This window comes from Brachypodium distachyon, chromosome 1 (assembly GCF_000005505.3).
Source record: "Brachypodium distachyon strain Bd21 chromosome 1, Brachypodium_distachyon_v3.0, whole genome shotgun sequence".
Classification (NCBI taxonomy): domain Eukaryota; kingdom Viridiplantae; phylum Streptophyta; class Magnoliopsida; order Poales; family Poaceae; genus Brachypodium; species Brachypodium distachyon.
Window position 1 is genome coordinate 30,410,425 of NC_016131.3, and position 21,579 is coordinate 30,432,003.

A 21,579-nucleotide genomic window follows, 5' to 3' on the forward strand; every position below is an offset into this window, starting at 1 on the left:
CTTGCGGGGAGCGAGCGAGGCGACCCACGCGTTGGGCAATGGTGGTACCCCGGGTGCCACTGGTGCAACAAAAGCCCACGGGAACGGTCTGCTGGACTTGGTGGGCCGGGAACTTGGCCCAGACGCTGGCGAAGTCTGGAACAGAACGCGGTAGCGTGCGAACTTTTTTTTTAACGGGCGTTGGCGAAGTCGCGGGAACTGGACCGTTTGATATCGCTGGATCGATGGCGCAGGGAAAATGGTGACGTGGAGGCACGAGGAGACAGGAAAATCAGGTGGTAGGGTTCCCTCTCTTAGATATAGAGGATTAGGGATTCGGCCAAGGAAGAAGGAGCCTTCTTTGCAATTTCCCCCCCTAGAATAACTACTGCCAAAATGCCCTTGCACGGCCCGCCTAGCCACGTTGGCGTAGAAACATAGGAATTCGTATTTTTGATCTCGCGTGTTCATACGTGCCAAGTTGTAACACTCGAATTTAGCCGTTTGCAAGTACGGTGACTAATTTGCACATACGCGCCAAGTTAATAGACTAGCGGTGCATTTACCTTTTTCTTTTATGCAAAATAATCAATGACAGTGTCAAGATTATTATCCAACACACTTTTCAATATTATGGCCGATGCAGTGCAGTGCAGGTTTGACACTGGAATTACTGTGTAGGGAACTATTTCAAGGACCATGTAAGCTACAGCTACATCAAAGCTCCTTTTGACGACATTGCATGGGGAAGCGACTGTGCTTTCACCATACGCTAGCTTGTTGAGAAAAAGAAAAACGCGTAGCCGGAGGAGCACATCACAAATTCACAACGTGTTGTCTGTGATAACGTATGACACCATGTCGTCGTGGTCAGAATTATGGTAAGGTTCCGAACTGAGCTGGTCTGGTATTTGTGGTATGATTCCATGGCTGTCCTTGTGGTCAGAATTATGGTAAGGTCCCGAAGTGAGCTAGTCAGTTGGTCTGGTCTTTGTGGTGGAACCAACCCATCCAGGTTAAAATTTTAGACTTGACATAAGTGTCACATTTTCCTGTATTATTCTACAATTTAACCGGCGCTATTCTTTCAGTGGTAGGTGATGTATCCGTCAACAACGAGAGGCCAACGATGACTTCGTCAATCTCTCAAGAACTGCCAGCTCAATCTTTCGGAGGTGTGCGTGTGTGCGTTCATATGGGTGACCGTACGCGCGTGTTGTGAGCGTCTATGTTTATATTGTGTTCTAAAAAAAAAGAATTATAGTAAGGTCTCGCCGGACTAGAAATTTCAAATACTGTTTTGGCAGCATACAATTTTTGCTTCTCAAACGAGGTTATATTGTGCTTGTGTTGATTTTCTGTGGATATGGAAGATATTTTGAGATCTGTGGGCACAGCTCATCGACAACATGTATACCACATACTCCCTCGCAATCTATATAAACCCACGTCATTTATTTCATGACGGACCGAGTACATGTTTTTTCATGTCTCGATTTTCTAAATTTTGTCGAATCTTGCAGCTCTAAAATTAACATCCAGTAGTCTTTTTCTGAAACAGAACACCCCCAACCATATTCACTTTCAAGTCACCCACGTATTATAGACTAATGGTTTTCTGTCAAAAAATTATGGTTCACAACGCAAGAACTAAAAATTGCATATCAAAAGGGTAAAATTTTAGGCTCAATAGTTTGCAAATTTAGGAGACCAAGGTTTTCAAAAAAAGTTAGTTAACTGAGATCTAGCAAAGCCCTAGTTTTTCCCTGAACAGTATTGTGAAATTCCTCCATTTCGTCAGTAAACTACATGGAATGACATAGCCACAGAATTAAGGATAATATTGCGACACGGAAGAAAATATGTTAACATTTAGAAACAAAGTAGCTGAAATAACTTTAACCAATGTCACAAAGCACTGGACATGTTTGCATATAACATGTGTTTTGCTTGAGCACAGTTATCTGCAGTTACTCCTTGCATATACCTTTTTTTCTCCGCAGAGAGTCTTATCACATTACCAGTCTTATTGTACTACCAGTTACCTCCCTCCCTGATTTAGAAACTCATGGCATAGTCATCTATCATCTGAGGACTCCAGGTCCAGAGCTCGTCACCAATGGCAAACTGGTTCACAGGATCATCTGCCGGAGCATCTCCCATGGCGGATTCCTGAACCACTCCAGCGGCGGATTCTTGAACCGTCAGCACCGGAGCATCTCCAACAACGGATCCTTGAACCATCGGTATCAGAGCATCTCCAACGGTGGATTCTTGAACCAACCTTGCATCAACCAGGCCTGCCGACTGAAGCGGATGGTTCCATGCATTCTCTACCTGGAGCAGATCATCTGGCCCAAGGTCTTGCTGCTCTTGTCCTTCCAATTGGCTCCTCCCAAATGTCTCCAGTTCGCTGCCACAAAGAGGATCAGATGCAGACGGCATCTTTTCTGTAGTTGAGTAGTTGTTTTCTGTGCCATCAAGCAGGGCATTGCTCACCAGATCCCCCACATCATCAGCGCCTGTGGTTGTGGCATACACCTCGTTCACAGGATCTTTTTGAAGAGTAAAGCTCTCCATGTTGCCTGCAGCTTCAGTATAGCTGTTCTCTTTCAGTTGATGGAGCAGACTTGTTACTGGCGTGCAATAACCCTTCTGTACAGCAGCATATGGGGCTGTATTTTCAATGCTAGCTTTGCTCGGCATTGGCAACACCGCCTGTTTGTATGGCAAGAAAAGCCCTTTCGGCTCGTAACTATCCCACACGGACTTATTACGATCCTGCAGGCTCATACTGTACCTATCCCACACAGATGTGCGTGTGTTAGTATTGGAAACTTCTGCTCTCACTGAACTTCTCTCCACTTGGGCCCTGATAGCTGGGGCAACTCCAGGTGTGACCTTCATCTGGGTGGTTGTCAGATGATTATTAGATTTAGTCCTGGTTGCACCATATGCCGATGTAATCACATCGGCTACTAGTTTCATGTTGGCCTCCTGCTGCTGATCCTGTTCTTGCTTTAACTTCTGCCGATGTTTCTGCATCACATTACGGAACAGAACATTCAGGATAGCCACGATACAGAAAGTAAAACTAAAACAAAAAAATTGTAGCACTTTAGCATAACAATGATATAATTGAATAAACTTGAAACACAGCCATTATGTGTTGCTGTTGTGATATTACATAAGCACCTGGTTTTATATTAGATGCACATCACTAAATCAGTAAGCCTCCAATTTAACAGGTGAGGGAGAAAACTCCAATAAAGTGATACACTATTACAGCCCGTTTGGCAACCATCGTTTCATTTCATTTGATAGAAATGAAATGAAATCCAATTTTTGATAGAATTTCATTTAGTTGAATTTGAATTCCTTGTTGAAAAATCATGTTTGTCTACTACATGGATTTGTAGAGTGAGAGACAATTCCAGAGAAATGATGGCGTTTGGAAAAGAATTCGGGTTAGTTATAGTGCAATTCCATGGAATTTGAGATTAAATTCCTGTGGGCAATTCCGTGCCAACCAAACAAGATCGTTTCTTGAATTCAAAATGAATTCCAGAATTCTAGACCCAAATGAAGGGTGCCAACGAGCTGTTAGTGTATTAGTTTAAAAGATCCCAAGAAATTCCCAGAAACATAGAAAAATACCTTAATCCATCTAATTAATAATGCCTTAGATAGTTGGATTATTCATGACTTAGGACAACTTGCTAACATGTCAAATGCCTTTCCTGTTTCCAATTGCGAGTTGGTGATTTTTCTCTTTCTGTAACAAACTCTACTCCTGAAGTTGCATGTATTAGAAATTTCACATCCGATATCTAGAGCCCCAAGGGTGAAGCTACAAAATCAAACCATTGGGTTCAATTCTTTATACCAGCTCCGCTACTGGAGATCGCCGTAACAAAATCATACCAAAAGAAAGATTAGATTAATGAAGAATTTAATTATTCCATTAATGGGTTCATTTGAACCCAATGGCTATATACCAGCTACGCCACTGTAGAGTCCCTTAACAAAACTTAACCTCCATGTCATGCAAATACAGTGAATACAGACTCACGCATGACGCATCCATGTATGATAAGGCAGTAGTCTTAATCTTTGTCTTCAGCATATTCAAATATATATAAATATATTTAATACAAAATGTAACAGTTCCAACAATAAAAAGTAAGGTGTTTTTTTTTCTTTCTCGCTAGTAACAAAATAATAATAATTAACTACTTTGATGTTGCCATTATGTGCTTGTCATTTCTTTTCCTTTTGGTCGATTTCCGTCTCTTAGTGAATACATGCGTAATGAGTTGAGAAAAAAAAAAGGACCCTTTTGCATCTAAGATCAATTTATTTTGTCACTTTGTGCTGCAGGCAGTGTAACGCAGAGTCGCAGATACCCATTTTCCAAACATATTTGCCAAACCAAAACTCCGAATCCGTGTCGGACTCTGGAGTGTTATTTGAGTAGCACTGGCTGCTGGTACGTAACGTGGCAAGTTTGAACCGGTGGCAAGGTGGTACAGCAGCGGTTGCCTATAGCTGCAACTTCAGAATCAGTGCGATGATGGGGATCAATTGATGACCACCAGGAGCGGATCTCTTACATAGCTGGTTCTGCTATATAAGTTTAGGCAAAAAGAAGCCACAGAGTTTACGTTTGGTTCATTACATGTATATATGCAAGTAAGGTAAGTTGGTAACTTTCATCTAAACCAATTTAATGTCTGGTTCATTACAGTATATGTATAAGTAGGTAATTTCCATCTAAAAATTATACGTGCAGGGGATGGGGAGAGGGGTGATCAGGCTCTGTGCTACCATTTCTAAACATTGTGTTACTACTTAAGTATGATCATATATTTAAACATTGTGTCACCTTTTTCTCTATGAAAAGACTAGTTAACAAAAATGTATGTATCAATGTACCATGGTTTTCTTCATAATGCTAGACCCTTCAGGTATGACCCTTCTAGACATGTGTTCCATAGCTTTCTCTCTCAGAATATTGAAGACTCTAGGGTCCAGCAGCTTCAGCACATTGAAGCATGCTCCCAGGGGCATACATTTAGACAGTGCCTCTTGATCACCATAAGCACACATCGCTGCAACCAAGGATCATTAAAAAGATAGTCTTAGATTAATGGGTTTGGCTGGAAGAGAAATTCTTACAATTCCCTAAAAAGAATTATAACAATACAGCTCGAATACTTACTGATGAGAGGGACTTGGAGTTCATTCAGGATGTAGTGGAACAGTAGCGAAGTGCCCGCCGTCATCTTACCAAGATGAACTTCCGCTAGTACCAAATCAAGCTCCTCATCATCAGCAACCCCCCCTATTAAAGGAATCTAGGGCATTTTCTGCAGTTTTGAATGGCAGAACTATGCAGCACTAAAAAGTTAGACTCGGATATTTGGAGAGTAAAAACATGAAATGTTGATGTTACTAGCATAAAGTGCAAAATTGACCATCTAAGGACAACAAGGCTACATGATATCAGTGCTTTTCCTAATTGACCTCTCAATCCAATACACTGGCAATCTAATAGCGTTTGGAAGGTTGACCCAGTAACCTTCAGCCAAGGTATCCCTACATCCCATTATGAACTGCATCTGCTGCCTTTCTTTAAACTTTAAAGTTCATGTAATATATTCCACATATACATGAAATATAAACTAATAGTGCTTGGAAAGGTGACAAAGTAATACTACTATATATGCAACATCATCTGCTTTCTTTCAATTTAAGCATGTAATATACCCCACCAGAAATGATTCATGATTATGGTTGCACAATCTATATATTTTCTTAAGAAAAACATCTCACCGAGCTTCACGTGATGAGAAGTGCCCTATATCGATACATGCAAGCTATCCAGCCATTAGTTAACAGTCCAGGTCAAGATGGGGAAATAAGATAAAACTTCCCTACAAACAACCATACACCCAAACTTCCTGCCAAACAACTATACACCCAAACTTCCCACCAAGCAGCTGTAAACAGGCAGTATGGATATATCACATATGCAAAATTCAATCCTGTACTCCTGCTTGAACAGATTACAGGTCATCGAATAGTGCCATTCATAGCATCCCCCTGTATAGCACATATCTGGTGTACATTAAATTAAAAGGCAGAGGGGCTGAGTTCCTCCTCTTACTCAATAGAGCACAGCCATTAAAATAGTTCGATGAATATGTTTTAATGAAACTTCAAGAAATATGTGCCAGTTGCATACTAAGTAAAATGCTCCTCTGTGAACAGTTCAAGCTTAATTAAACTCTGCCCAACTTAAGCACACAACAATGTAACTATTAGTAAGCACAATTGACATTTCTAGAAAGTTTTTACAGGAGTAACTAGCAACGGATTAGTATAGTGTATAAAATCCTCCATTTCTGAAAAAGAATTTGAATACATTGAGAGCATACCATTCTAGATGTCCTAAATTGGATTTTGACCGCTCACAGATGCAAATCTTGGATACAAGGAAAACAAATGAGTGTAAACAAAAAAAGGGGGACATACTGTTCTCAGAAAAAGAAGGGAGTGCTCAATTCGCAACAGAGATTTATCCAGAAATAGAAGAAAGAAAAGACAGAACCAAAGGAATATGAAGTATAACATGAATAGTGGATATTGCTTTTTTGCAACTTTCCTATTGAATCACTACTATAGTTTATAGTTTCTGTAGTCAATCAACAACCATAGCAGATCCAGATGATACCCCTATGATCTTTCATTGTCCCTCTAAAACATCTCCTTTTTTGCAAATGAAAGGGAAATAGATTAGAAGATGGAGATCCTTAGAAATCGAAATGCACCTTTGAAGTTAAACTGGGCAAGCGTCTTGGAGAGGATCGACAGGGACAACGGATCGTGATCAAGAACTAAAATTGAAGGATCTCCCATCACAGGTCAGTCAGACCCTGTGAGGAGCAAAGGAAGGATTTGGAGTGAGACCTCACTATGGGGAAAAGATAGGCATTGCAAATGAAGTTAGAGGAGGACAAGAATTTAAGCAGTAGAGTCCATCTCATTTTCAGATGCAAAGCTGACTCTTTCTTTTTGACTGAAAGCTGACTTTTTATTTGGACTGATCAACACAGAAGGAGAACGAGATATAGTGACTTGAGAAATACAAGCAAACCTCATCAATATTTTGTCCTCTTGTGCTTTTACTCCTGCCAATCAAAAAGATATATAATATAGTATTCTAGACAAAAAACTAAAAGATATAATAGGATGTGTGAACCCTTATCAATTATCATCATGACTTTGTGTAATCTGTTCTCTCTGGTCATGCATTTCTCACACCCTTTGATATGACTCAACCTGCATTCGAACAGTCTATGTATCTTTGATTCTTACTGCCTCTTTTGCTTTGGTTTTTGTTGTCAAAATTGACATACGAAGCAGACAATTTGGCTGGAAGATCTGAGGACTTAGGTCAGCGACCAGAGAGCTGTGATGATATTAATTGCAACTGGAAATCCCATTTGCGATGTTCTTGGGTATATGTCTGCACAAGGGCGTGGAAAGCATGAGGGGGTCAAACAATAGTGTCCATGAAATTAAAACTGGCCATTTATATAACGAAATCTGCTTATCCATAAAAACAGCACCGGCACAATTTACCACATTATTCCAAATCTTCAATTTTATTAAACAACTATATCTTGTTTGGTACATAAGCATTTAATAATACAACAAGAAATGATCACTCTAGCCGCAATTGCATCACTATATTAATGCCACAACAGACGCTCCCTCTAGCCGCAGTTGCATCACCGTGTTTGTCTGCTTGCTTTTTACTATGCAGGAAACCGACCGAAGGATCTATCTACACAGAAGTTTACCAACAAAGAGATGAGATATGATGCTAATTTCTATAATGAAAAGGTAGAAAACTAATTTCTTCAAGAGGAAGACACAACAATGCTATTAATCACTCCCAGAGAGATGCCATCACCTACATCTCCACCGAACGCCCACTACTGGGAGCATACATTGCAGATAGAACACAGCCTTTTATATTAGTTTGACATGGAAGAAAGCTTGAAGTGCATCCACCAAGTTAGAAAGGGAAAAATTAGGCCAGGTACCAATTATAAGTTTGTAACTGCATGCAATTTACTGTGCCAAGCTGGCAACCATAACAATGACATTTTTTTCAGTTTAACTAAATGTATCTTTACTGAAGAACTAAAGTAATGGTTCCAGTTAGCACAAGCTCGGCTATTCCTGATGGACGCATATCCATGTCCAAGTCAGGATATCGAAACAACTGATGGACCTAAACGCATACAGACAGCCCAGAAGTCTGTGTGTTTATCCGCAAGGGGGATTAAGATTTTGTCACAAGTTACTACCCTCCTTGCATAGCCAATATGTTGCAACTTTCTATGTGCATATTATTACTTTGGTTCCTAGCTATTCCCGGAGCATTGAGAAAAAGAAGGGTATGATAGTGGAGTAGGAGTAGCAATGAATAGTAAGTAAGTATCTGATCACTTTCAGAACTTGTTAGTTGTCTGGACCAGTTTGCAATACTGTATACACATGAAGTTAAAAAAAATCCGGGGAAGCTGGGGCACCAAAAATCCCCAAAGCCAGACGAAATTCCCTTCGAATCTAACCCTGGAAGGGCCAATCGATGCCAGGTTTTCTTCGAATAGCTCGCTAGCAACTGGCGCAATCGATCGAGCGCGAACACACGAACTGGAATCTGGAAAAAACACGTGCTAGTATCAAATTCGCCGAGCAACAATCGAAGTATACACAGCCTAGCTAGAAATTTGAACCAACCCAAACCAAACCAAGCGAATTAATAAACCGTGGTCCGTAGACGCTGGTAGCGCAGAGCATGCACTGCGGAATGGCGTGGGCACTGGGAAAAGGTGGAACGGCCGGCGCCCGAGCGCCGCCGGTTGGCACTGACCGCCGGGGCGCAGGCAGATGATGGGCTTAACAACCACCGAGAATGGGCTCCAATTTCTGGGCCTTCTACATTTCGTTGTTCTACTCCGTATTATACTATCCAAAAGAAATTATACTCAGTTTTTATATATGAAAATATACCGTGGGGGCCTCCCTGTTATTTCCCGGTAAAATTAAAATTAATAATTCCTTGTACTAGTTCAGCCATTGTAAAAGTGTTTATAACGAGGCAAGTGATGCCTAGAGCCGGCCGGTGCAGAGATGGTTCACGAACTCCAAGCTGTATGAGGCCCTGTTTGTTTGGACTTCTGTTTCAACTTTCGGTGCTTATAGCAATTTCAAAAGCACTTCTCATGTTTACGTGCGGAGGTGCTTCTCAGCTTCATGTGTAAACGGGAAAAGTGCTTTTGAAATTGTTAGAAGCACCAAAAGCTGAAACAGAAACCCAAACAATCAGGACCTGGTTCTGTTGTTAGCGATTCTGCTCAGCAAGGCAAGTGGAGTAATGAAAATATTTCCATCTAAAACAGATTTCTACTAATAGGAGTATTCCTGTGCATAGGTAACATCAGCCATATCTCTTGCAATAAATGAATGCTACAGGACATCCACAACAATAAACAGTCGTTCTACTAGCCATAATTGCATCACTATGTAGTGTAGTGTCGCAATAGACAAACTCTCTAGCCACAGTTGCATCACCGTTAGAACCTCGTACACCCAATAATACGGAAAGAGGTCCTTAATTTAATACCAGCCAGCGATTAAATGATCTCTTTTATTCTGTTTTCCTTTCATATGCTCTGGCTATTTTGTCACTGGAACGGTGATGGTCCCTCTGGGACTCTCACAAGTAACATTTGTTTGGGAGCTTGGTGGTTTATTGGATTTTGTTTTCAATTACTTACTTACTCCGTCCAACAAAAGATGTCTCAATTTTGACTAAATTTGAATGCAGTTATACACAACTGCATTCAAATTTAGTCAAAGTTGAGACATTCATCGTTAGACGGAAGAAGTATTACCTTTCAAAGGTTTGATAACTTTGGAATTACTCGGTAGGGGAATATTTCAAGGATCACTTTTTGACGACACTGCGAGGAAGCGTCGACTGCTGTTGTTCTTTCACCACATATGCTTGTTAGAAAAAAAAATAACAGCCGAAGGAGCACATCACAACGGACATGGATCCCCTAACTTAAAGTCAGTGACTTTACCGTCACAGACAGGTGGGGCCGGGTCCACATGTCAGTGGCTGTAAAGTCACTAACTTTAAGTCAGAGGATCCCTCTCCCATCACAACATGTTGACGTTGTCTGTGATAACCTACTGACATCATGGTCATTAGCTCGTCTCCAACATATATGTTTCTTCTCTTGGTTTTCTAGATTTTGTCGAATCTCAGTGCTCTAAATTTAACATCCAGCCATCTTTTTGAAACAGAAAATCCAGCCTTTTTTATTTTCAAGTTACCCATGTATTTTATGTTCATAACGCACGAACTCAAAATTGCACTGACGTTTCACTAAAAATTCGCACCACCAAAGGGTGAAAAATTTAGGCTCTATAGCGTGCAAGTTTAAGGTCGCCAAGGTTTTCAAAAGAAAAGTTAGGAACCGAGAACTAGCAAAAATCCTAGTTTTTCCCCGGAACGGTAGCGTGTGAAGTATCTCCGTTACGTCCGTAAACTACATGGAACTGACATAGCTACAGAATTAAGGATAATATTGTGTCACATAAGAAGATAATATGTCAACGTTTGGAAACAAAGTAGCTGAATAACCTTAACCAATGTCACAAAGCACTGGACATGTCTGCATATAACATGTGCAGTCATTCCTTAATATACCGGCGTTTTTTCCTCCGCAAAGAGTCTTATCACATTACCAGTCTTATTGTACTCCCTCCGTCCCAAAATAAACGTTCCAAAATAAGTGATGTGGATTTATAACTTATACAAATCCGCGTTACGTATTTTGGGACGGAGGGAATACTACCAGTTACCTCCCTTCCTGATTTAGAAACTCATGGCATAGTCATCTATCATCTGAGGACTCCAGGTCCAGATCATCTGCCGGAGCATCTCCCATGGCGGATTCCTGAACCACTCCAGCGGCGGATTCTTGAACCATCAGCACCGGAGCATCTCCAACAACGGATCCTTGAACCATCGGTATCAGAGCATCTCCAACGGTGGATTCTTGAACCATCGTTGCATCAACCAGGCCTGCCGACTGAAGCGCATGGTTCCATGCATTCTCTACCTGGAGCAGATCATCTGCCAGAGCATCTCCTAAGGCGGATTCCTGAACCACTCCAACGGTAGATTCTTGAAGCACCGGGGCATCTCCAACAGCGGATTCTTGAACCATCGGCATCAGAGCATCTCCAATGGTGGATTCTTGAGCCATTGTTGCATTGTCCAGGCTATCCGATTGAAGCGCATGGTTCCATACATCCTCTACCTGGAGCAGATCATCTGGCCCAAGGGCTTGCTGCTCTTGTCCTTCCAGCTGGCTCCTCCAAAATGTCTCCAGTTCGCTGCCACAAAGAGGATCAGATGCAGACGGCATCTTTTCTGCAGTTGAGTAGTTGTTTCCTGTGCCATCAAGCAGCCCATTGCTCACTACATCCACCACATCATGAGCGCATGTGGCTGCAGTGTACACCTCGTTCACATTATCTTCCTGCAGAGTAAAGCTCTCCATGTTGCCATTGTTGCCTGCAGCTTCAGTATAGCCGTTCCCATTCAGTTGAGGAAGTAGACTTGTTACAGGTGTGCCAAAACCCATCTGTCCAGCAGCATATGGGGTTATATTTTCAATGCCTACATATTTGGTAATAGGTTTGCTCGGCATGGGCAGGAACTCCTGTTTGTATGGCATGAAAAACCTTGTTGGCTGGTACCTATCGCACACAGACTTCTTCAAAACCTTGTTGGCTGGTACCTATCGCACACAGACTTCTTCCGGTCCTGCAGGCTCTTACTGTACCTATCCCACACAGATGAGCGTGCCTTAGTATTGGAAACTTCGGGCTTCACTGAACTTTTCTCCACTTGTGCCCTGATAGCTGGGGCAGCTCCGGGTGTGACCTTCATCTGGGTGGTTGTTCGATGATTATTGGATTTAGTACGGGTTGCACTGCATGCAGATGTAATCAGATCGGCTACTAATTTCATGTTTGCATCCTGATGCTCATCCTGTTCTTGCTTTAACTTCTGCCGGTATTTCTGCATCACATTACATTACAGAACATTCAGGACAGCCATGATATAGAAAGTAAAACTAACACAGAAATTTTTGTAGCACTTTAGCATAACGATGATATAATTGTTTAAACTTGAAACACGGCCATATAAGTAGCTGCTGCGATATTCCGTAAGCACATGGTTTTATATTAGAAGCACATCACCACATCAGTAAGCCTCCAGTCTAACAGGTGAAGGAGATAATTCCAATAAAGTGATACACTATTAGAGTATTAGTTTAAAAAAATCTCAAGAAATTCCCAGACACATAGAAAAAATATCGTAATCCATCGAGTTGATAAGCTGGGTTCTGATAATGCCTCAGATAGTTGGATTATTCAGGACTTAGGACAACTTGCTAACATGTCAAATGCCTTTTCCTGTTTCCAATTGCGAATTGGTGATTTTTCTCTTTCTGTGACAAATTCTACTCCTGAAGTTGCATGTATTAGAAATTTCACATCTGATCATCTAGAGCCTGTAACAAAACTTAACCTCCACGTCATGCGAATACAGCAAATACTGACTCAAGCATGACACATCCATGAATGACAAGGCTATAAAATAGCCTTAACCATTATCTTTAGCATGCAAGTTCGTTGCTAGCTGTTTCAACTGTTACACAGGTGTCAATTAGAAATTCCAATATTAAGTAAAGTTTTATGCGGGTCAGCTCTCAGTTAAGGAACATCAATGGTTCCTATTTGTTCCTCGACAGTGCGCACATAGTTCTAACATAAAAGCAGTTTCGTAAACTCGGGCAATTTGTTACCACAGAGAATGAACCAATTGATTGGATACTCAAATACATATATATGATATAATATATTAACCCAAAAAACTAAAAGCTCCAACGATAAACAGTAAGAAGTTTTTATTTCTTTCTTTCTCACTAGTATCAAAAAAGTCATAATTGACTACTTTGCTGTTGCCTTTATGTGCATGTTGTTTCTTTTCCTTTTGGTCTATTTCCATCTATTAGTGAACGCATGAGTTTATAAAAAAGGACTCTTTTGCATCAAAGATCAATTTTGTTTTGTTACTTACTTTGCGCGGCAGCCAGTGCAACTCAGAGTCGCAGATACCCGTTTGATAATATATTTGCCAAACCAAAACCCCGAATCCGTGTCGGACTCCGAGTGTTATTTGCCGTATCCGAATAAACTTGTCGAATAAGACACCTCACCGATTCAGATATCGACAGTGTCTTTTATTTGAGTAGCACTGGCTGCTGGTACATAATGTGGCAAGTTTGAATTGGTGGCAAGGTGGTAAGGCAGCGGTTGCATATAGCTGCAACTTTGGAATCGGTGCGATTATGGGGATCAATTGATGACCACCAGGAGGAGATCTATTACCATTAGCTGGTTCTGCTATATCAGTTTAGGCAAAAAGAAGCCACATACTTTATGTTTGGTTCATTACATGTATATATGCAAGTAAGGTAAGTTGGTAGCTTCCATCAAAATCAATTATCTGTCTGGTTCATTACATGCATATGTAAGGCAAGTAGCTAATCTCCATCTAAAAATTATACGTGCAGGCAATGAGGGAGAGGGATGATCAGGCTCTCTGTTACCTTTTTCTAAACATTGTGTTACGACATAAGTATGAATGTGATCACTGGCGGAGCCACCGCCCGACGACCCCTGGCAGCTGCCCAGGCTCACCGGAAATTTTTCTGCTAATCACTGCATTAATATGAAAGCTAGGAGATGTTTTTTGTTAAGCAAAATACTACTCCCTCTGATCCTAAATTCTTGTCTCAAATTTGTCCAAATATGAATGTATCTACTCTTAAAAGGCGTCTAAATACATGTAATATTTCGACAACAATTTAGGATCGGAGGGAGTAGTTTGCATATGTTTTGCCCAGGCTCATGGAGAAGGCTGACTTCGCCACTGAATATGATCGTATATTTAAACATTGTGTCACCTACTTCTGTATGAAAAGACTAGTTAACAAAAATGCATGTACCAATGTACCATAGTTGTACTTGTACACTGCAACTATTAGAAACATTAACCTATAAGGATATTTTTTAATTGATGAAACCTTTGTTGTAATTAATAAATCAATCACCCACCTGGAGATGGGTTGCTATTTGCTGTGAGGTCACACCCTTCACATCCATATGCCAAAGAATCCTCCCAGGCGTAGCAGCTGTTAGCCCAAAAACCCACTAAAAGGTCATGTTTTCAGATGTTAAACATAAGAAATGACTAATTTATGTCAAGTGCAGATAGCCTTACACTCCCCAAGACTTTTCACAGCCTGCAAGAACTTCTCCTGGAGCTGAGTACTCCATGTGATCTGACCCAGCTTCTTTGAATATTCATCTGGTTCCCACACACCTGGTTCTTCATCCTCTTATGTCAGACCCATATACATCGAAACCTTCTGTCAACATTTTTAGTAGAAGAATAATCAGTGTACCTTTGGTTTTCTTTAGAATGCTTGACCCTTCAGGTTTGACCCTTCTACACCTGTGTTCCATAGCTTTCTCCACCAGAATATTGAAGGTTGGAGGGTCCAGCGGTTTCAGCACATTGAAGCATGCTCCTAGGGTCATACATTTAGACAGTGCCTCTTCATCACCATAAGCACACATTGCTACAACGAAGGATCATTGAAAAGATAGTCTTAGATTAATGTGCTTGGATAGAAGAGAAATTCTTACAGTTCCCAAAAAGACCATATAACAATACAGCTCTGAATATGAATACTTACTGATCAGAGGGACTTGGAGTTCATTCAGGATGTAGTGGAACAGTACCGAAGTGCCCACTGTCATATTACCAAGATGAACTTCTGCTAGTACCAAATCAAGCTCCTCATCTTCAGCAACCCCACTTTTAAAGGAATCTAGGGCATTTCCAGCTGTTTGAAATGGCAGAACTATGCAGCAGTAAAAGTTAGACTCGGATATTTGGAGAGTAAAAACATGTTATCATGTTGAAAATGTGGATATTACTAGCATAAACTGCACTTGTACTATTGCAAAAGGTGACCATCTTCTAAGGCAACAATAGCTACATGATATCGGTGCTATTCCTAATTGACCTTTTAATCCAACACACTGGCAATCTAATAGTGCTTGGAAAGTTGACCCAGTAACCATCAGCCAAGATATCCATATATCCCATTAGCCTTTATTTAAATTTAAAGTTCATGTAATATATTTCACATATACATGAAATATAATCTAATAGTGCTTGGAAGGGTGACACGGTAATACTATGGATATATGGAACAGCATCTGCTTTCTTTCTATTTAAGCATGTCATATACCCCCACCAGAAATGCTTGATGATTATGGTTGTACGATCTATATATTTTCTTGCGAAAAACATAGCTCACCAAGCTTCACATGATGAGAAGCGCTCTATATCTATACATGCAAGTCATCCAGCCGTAGTTAACGGTCCAGGTAAAGATGGGGAAATAATATAAAACTTCCCTACAAACGACCATACACCCAAACTTTCCGCCAAACAGGCTAAACAGCCATACACCAAAACTTCGCACCAAACAGCTGTAAACAGGCAGTATGGATATATGAAATATCCAAAATTCAATCATGTACTCCAGTTTGAACAGAATGCGTCACTGGATAGTGTCATTCATAGCATCCTCCTGAATAGCACATATCGGGTTTCCATTGAATTGAAAGGCAGAGGATCTGAGTTCCTCCTCTTACTCAATAGAACACAGCCTTTAAAATAGTTCCATGAATATGTTTTAATGAAACTTTGAGAAAGTGTGCCAATTGCATACGTACTAAGTAAAATGCTCCTCTGTGAACAGTTCAAGCTTATTAAACTCTGCCCAACTTAAGCACACAACAATGTAACTATTAATAAGCACAATTGATATTTCTAGAAAGTTTCTATAGGATTAACTAGCAACGGATTAGTGTAGTGTATAAAATCCTCCATTTCGGAAAAAAAAATGAATTGATTGAGAGCATACCATTCTAGATGTCCTAAATTGGATTTTGACCACTCACAGAAGCAATTCTTGGATACAAGGAAAATAGTTCAGTGTAAAGAAAAGGGGATACACTGTTCTAAGCAAAAGAAGAGAGTGCTCAATTCACAACAGAGATTTATCCAGGAATAGAAGAATATGAAGTATAACATGAATAGTGGATATTGATTTGTTGCAGTTGACAACTGACATCCAATGTCCATAGGTAAGAAATTGGTAGTCTATCACTTGAAATTTGAGGTAGTAATATCTTGTGTCCTTGTTCACCCTAGCTATCTAATTTCCTATTGAAACACTATTATAGTTTATAGTTTCTGTAGTCAATCCAGTGGCGGATCCAGATTTGATACTATGTGGGTGCAGTGGATGCAAATAACACTAATTATTCAATTTATAGACCTAAAAACTCAAGAAACTCAAACAATTGTAAAAGATTATCAAAATTTTGTGGGTGCAGCTGCACCCACAAGTCATAACGTGGATCCGCCACTGAGTCAATCAACAACCGTAGCAGATCCAGATGATACCCCTATGATCTTTCATTGTCCCTCTAAAACACTTCCTTTTTTGCAAATGAAAAGGAAATAGATTACAAGATGGAGATCCTTAGAAATCGAAATGCACCTTTGAAGTTAAACTTGGTAAGTGTCTTGGAGATGGTCGACAGGGACAACGGATCATGATCAAGAACTAAAATTGAAGGATTTCCCATCACAGGTCAGTCAGACCCTATGGGGAACAAAGGAAGGGTTTGGAGTGAGACCTTCACTAAGGGAAAGAGATAGGCATTATATAGCAAATGAAGTTAGAGGAAGCAGTAGAGAGTCACCTGATTTTCGGATGCAAGTTGACTTCACATTTGGACTGATGAACACAGAAGGTGAACAAGATATAGTGACATCAGATACATACAAACCTCATCAATATTTTGTCCTCTTGTGCATTTCCTCCTTCAAATCTAAAAGATATAATAGTATTCTAGAAAAAGTAAATCTAAAAGATATAATAGGAGGTGCGAACCCTTATCATCATGACTTCATATTATCTGTTCTCTCTCATCATGCTTGCATTTTCACACCCTTTGATATGACTCATCCTGCATTGCAACAGTCTATGTATCTTTGATTCTTACTGCCTCTTTTGCTTTGGATTTTGTAGTCAAAATTGACATACCAAGCAGACAATTTCGCTGGAAGAGCTGAGGACTGAGGTCAGCGTCCAGATAGCTATGACGATATTAATTGCAGCTGGAAATCCCATTTCGGATGTTCTTGGGTATATGACTGCACAATGGCGTGGAAAGCATGAGGGGGTCAAACAATAGAGTCCCATGAAATTAAACCTGGCCATTTTTATAATGTCATGCATAAGGAAATCTCCTAAGAATGTAAGATATGCTTATCCATAAAAACGGCACAGCACAATTTACCACATTGATGCAAATCTTCAATTTCGCAAAACAGCTATTATCTCCTGACTTGCACGAGTGGCAGATTGACCACCGCGGCACCGCTACATGAGAACAATTTGGAGAGAACACCTGAAAAATTCTCACTTTTAATCCCATCTCATGGCCCTTCTCTCGGTGGCCGAGAATGAGAAGATAGACCTGGATATGGCCAAGCCAGCGGCGCCTCCTGCAGCCTAGAAACTCAAACCAAACGAACTAACAAACCCCTTCGGAATTGCGTACGCGCTGGGAGAAGGAAGGCCGGCCAGCGCCGCCGGTGCCGGTTGGCGGCGACCGCCGCCGCGCAGGCGGATGATGGGCTTAACAACCACTGAAATTGGGCATAACTCGTTAGTGGGCTCCAATTTCTGGGCTTTTTCAGCTCTCTTTTTTTCACATAGTCAACTTCCTGTCAATAGGCAACGTGAGTCGTATCTCGTGTAATAAATGCCTGACACAGGACATCCACAACAATACCACTTTAGCCACAATTACATCACTGTGTTAATGTCGCTATTAATCACTTCCAAAAAAAAATCATCACATACATCTCCACCGAACACCCCCTAGTGGGAGTTGAGCAAACATTGCATATAGAACACCTTTTTTCTTTCCTATTTTATTATTATTTTGACACTTCACAGCTTACTAGTTTCGCATGAAAGAAAGCTTGAAGTTGTAACTGCGTGTAATTTACTGTGCCAAGCTGGCAAACATAACATTTCTTGTGCATAGTCGCCGGCCAATAAGGTAACTTCTTGTTCTTGTGCATATTTAACATGAGCCATATCTGGTGTAATAAATGCATGACGCACGATGTCCATAACAATAAACAATTACTCTAACGGCATTTGCACATTTATCGTGATAGACGGCATCCACAACAATAAACGATTACTCTAGCCGCATCTGCAAAGATACGTTTGATAAATGCAAGATAGACGGCATCCATAAAAATAAACGATTACTCTAGCCGCATCCAGAAAGATATCGTGTAATAAATGCATGATAGACGGCATCCACAACAATAAACGATTACTCTAGCCGCATCTGCAAAGATACGTTTGATAAATGCAAGATAGACGGCATCCACAACAATAAACCACTACTCTATCCGCATTTGCATCATCGTGTTACTAATATCAAAATGGACAAACTATCTACCCACAGTTGCATCACCCCAGATATGTCATCGCCTACAATCTTCACCGAACGCCCACTACAGACCATACACACGGCACATATAACACAGCTTTTCATATTAGTTTCGCATGGAAGAAATCTTGAAGTGCATCCATGAGGTTAGAATGCAAAAAAAAAAAGAAGCATCAAGGTGCAAATTATAAGATCGTAATTGCGTGCAATTTAGCGTGCCAAGCTGACAGCCATAACAATGACACGATTTTTCACCCCGAACGTGCAGGTTTTCAGTTTTTTTTAACAGAACATATGTTATTCCCGGACAAAATAAAAAGTTTCGGAATGGCGTGCTCTGGGAGAACTGGAAGGCCGGCCAGCGCCTGCAAATGGGCTTAACTCGTGAGTGGGCTCGAATTTCTGGGCCCATTTTGCTTGCATGCATATGATGTTGGTCCAAGCCTGACGGGCAAACAGGCCCCGTATTCCCATGGAAGAAATAGGGCCCGTATTAGCTGCGTGGATTGTGCGAACAGATATGCCACGCGTCGTCGCGCATGGCCATGTGGGCCCCGCAAACCACGAGCGCTGAGCCCGAGACGTGGCTGGACCGTGGCCCGGCCCGGAGGAAAGAGCGGCGAGGCAGGCCAGCCACGTCGACACGAGCCCACGAGACGACGCGCAGGGTGACGGCGACAGCCCGGGGGCCCGCCAGATTATTTTACGCGTTGTGAATTATTGCATGCATGCATCTAGTTGCTTTGTTCCGTTCCGTTCCATGTGATCGTGACGTGGGCGGCCTCCTGCTGACCAACACGCTCTGACCACCGCCATGGCGCCACCTAGGCCCTGGCTGGCTTCCATCCATCACGTGTGGAGTAGGATGAAAAAATAAAAGATCATACAGTAAAAGTTAACATGCTAAATGTTTTGGTGCTTAGTTTTAAACGGGGTTCATAGGTACTGTGCTTAGGACTTGGACTTGCGTGCAGACATGGACATACCTCTGTTGGTGGTCAGTGCTCTGTTTTTCTTTTTTTTAGATCAAGCAGATTCAATCAAGCCGGGTGTTTACATCGATCGACCGGCACGTGCTTAACCACCTCGAACGAAACAGAGACCAGGTTGTGCCATGTACTCTCAAAGCAAAAAAGAAAAAAAAAGAAAAAAAAGAGAGAGGCATGTGCAGCGTTGACCGTGTGCATTTTGGTTTGCCTGGATCAAACGGTTGGCCTGGCAACGCTATCACAGTCACCGGCATGGCATCATGCCCCCCCGACCGTATTAGTCATTTACGACTCTATTGGCATCATGGGGCCCGTAATTGTCATTTACGACTCTATTGGCATCATCCGTTATTTATTTATTTCTCCGACGTGACAGGTACAGTAGATGACTGAATCAACTTCTGCTCGCAGCCACGCTTAAGTCCGGGTCGGGGCACGAGGATAGAATTGATTTCATGACAGTACGTACCTACGCTTAGTCCGGGTCTGGGCACGAGGATAGCATTGATTTAGTGATAGTTCGGAAAAAGAATTGATCGATGATTAATGACTACTACAGGGTGTGACTACTTGGTACGAATTGTCCAGTACTATTCTTTTCTTTTCGTGATGTTAGTTTAAATTTGAACTAAGATCATTACAAAAATTTAGAGTCAGAGTGAATAAGTTGTTTCTATGTTATTTAGCCATTAGGCTCACTTCGTGATAGAGTTGTCCCCGGAAAAGTAACCATGAATGTAGGATAGAGTGAGAAATGAAAAGAAAAGGAATGTCGGATAGAATGTATTAGCTAAACAGAGGCGATGAAACAAATATGATCTGTTTGCAACCGCAAAGGGAATATTAAAAAATGATCTGTTTGCACAGAGATCTCGATCGATGGCTTCTGCTGTAGCTTTGAATCAGGATTCTTTTAACTTTTACCATTGTTGTGGTGTATTATTTGAACCCAATACCAGCGCTTGACATGATACGAGGTCTTTGTGTTGGAAAGCTCAATGTCAATGTGCTTGGCGATCGAGCACTCAACATGAGAATCAACCGACTTTGAGTATTGCTTAAAATCACACGAATATAAACAAATGATCACCGATGATCAAACCAACCATAGGTGCCAAGCCACACACAAAACTTTTTTGTTCCGTCTAAAACAAACGAAACAATAATGCACAGGATTACCCATGTTATACCAAACCTCACGAAGAGTCAACTTTATTCGCTCTCCTCGGCATCAACAGTAATTCCACGTGACAGGCACCAGTATGTAGTCTGTACCCTCCCATCCTGGAGGCGAATCGCAGAGTGCCCTCCGGTGACCCAACAAACGGAGCGCACATTTAGTTCCTTCACGCCATATTTCCCGTAACCCGACTCGCATGCCAAGCCCTCAGTGGACTCCGGTCTCGGTCCACCGAGAAGGATAAGCGTGTACAGAGCATAGCACAAAGACGCGGCAGAGCGTGTACACCTGACCACAGCTGGAAATGCCTCTTCCGAGCAACTTTTTAACGGGAAATCAGGTAAGAGTACCGCCGCCCCACATCACTGGTCTGGTGCTGCCATTTTCCCCTGCCCTTCCTTTCTTTTTTTCTTCTCCAGGTTTGCACCGTGTTGCCTTCATCAACGCATGCCGTGTGGACGCTTATCGCCCACAGTAGGCACTAGGCAGTAAAAGAATAACTGAAAAGGAAGCTTGGGAGAAAGGGAAGGAGAAAAAACATCTCTCGCCCAAAAATCCCAAATCGTCCCGGGTATAAGACCCCGTCGTTTCCGCCCTTCCGTGCTGCATCCGTCCATTTTTGATTCCCACAAGAGT

General features: G+C 41.5%; 2 protein-coding genes across 13 annotated transcripts; both read right to left on the reverse strand.

The window, feature by feature from the left end:
• Nucleotides 1-1,822: 1,822 nt before the first annotated feature.
• LOC104581505 lies at nucleotides 1,823-8,998 on the reverse strand. 3 transcript variants are annotated; one of them, XM_010229144.3, is made up of 4 exons: nucleotides 8,825-8,998; nucleotides 5,201-8,716; nucleotides 4,915-5,090; nucleotides 1,823-3,018 (listed from the first exon to the last, which is right to left on the reverse strand). In XM_010229144.3, exons 2-4 carry the CDS (start codon nucleotides 5,262-5,264, stop codon nucleotides 2,038-2,040), a joined length of 1,221 nt encoding a protein of 406 aa, XP_010227446.1. In that variant the 5' UTR covers nucleotides 5,265-8,716; nucleotides 8,825-8,998; the 3' UTR covers nucleotides 1,823-2,037. The 3 variants fall into 3 exon arrangements, with proteins under 3 accessions (XP_010227446.1, XP_010227445.1, XP_010227444.1); XM_010229143.3 differs by having other exon boundaries at nucleotides 8,797-8,998; XM_010229142.3 differs by having other exon boundaries at nucleotides 5,201-8,998.
• Nucleotides 8,999-10,643: 1,645 nt separating this feature from the next.
• On the reverse strand, nucleotides 10,644-17,989 carry LOC104581506. 10 transcript variants are annotated; one of them, XM_024456503.1, is made up of 11 exons: nucleotides 17,599-17,989; nucleotides 17,343-17,511; nucleotides 17,190-17,265; nucleotides 16,999-17,033; nucleotides 16,794-16,898; nucleotides 14,910-15,077; nucleotides 14,616-14,792; nucleotides 14,432-14,539; nucleotides 14,266-14,342; nucleotides 11,877-12,160; nucleotides 10,644-11,835 (listed from the first exon to the last, which is right to left on the reverse strand). In XM_024456503.1, exons 5-11 carry the CDS (start codon nucleotides 16,879-16,881, stop codon nucleotides 10,965-10,967), a joined length of 1,773 nt encoding a protein of 590 aa, XP_024312271.1. In that variant the 5' UTR covers nucleotides 16,882-16,898; nucleotides 16,999-17,033; nucleotides 17,190-17,265; nucleotides 17,343-17,511; nucleotides 17,599-17,989; the 3' UTR covers nucleotides 10,644-10,964. The 10 variants fall into 10 exon arrangements, with proteins under 10 accessions (XP_024312271.1, XP_024312270.1, XP_014754517.1 ...); XM_024456502.1 differs by having other exon boundaries at nucleotides 17,190-17,511; XM_014899031.2 differs by having other exon boundaries at nucleotides 16,999-17,452; nucleotides 17,599-17,709; nucleotides 17,779-17,988.
• Nucleotides 17,990-21,579: the final 3,590 nt, after the last annotated feature.

Coding starts and splice junctions, on each gene's coding strand:
- LOC104581505 (XM_010229144.3), bottom strand. CDS start 5,264: ATGACGGCGGGCACTTCGCTACTGTTCCACTACATCCTGAATGAACTC. Junction 5,091..5,200: donor ACTCCAAGTCCCTCTCATCA/GTAAGTATTCGA, acceptor CCTTGGTTGCAG/CGATGTGTGCTTATGGTGAT. Junction 3,019..4,914: donor GCATTATGAAGAAAACCATG/GTACATTGATAC, acceptor AATGTGATGCAG/AAACATCGGCAGAAGTTAAA.
- LOC104581506 (XM_024456503.1), bottom strand. CDS start 16,881: ATGGGAAATCCTTCAATTTTAGTTCTTGATCATGATCCGTTGTCCCTG. Junction 14,793..14,909: donor ACTCCAAGTCCCTCTGATCA/GTAAGTATTCAT, acceptor CCTTCGTTGTAG/CAATGTGTGCTTATGGTGAT. Junction 14,343..14,431: donor TGTGAAAAGTCTTGGGGAGT/GTAAGGCTATCT, acceptor TTGGGCTAACAG/CTGCTACGCCTGGGAGGATT.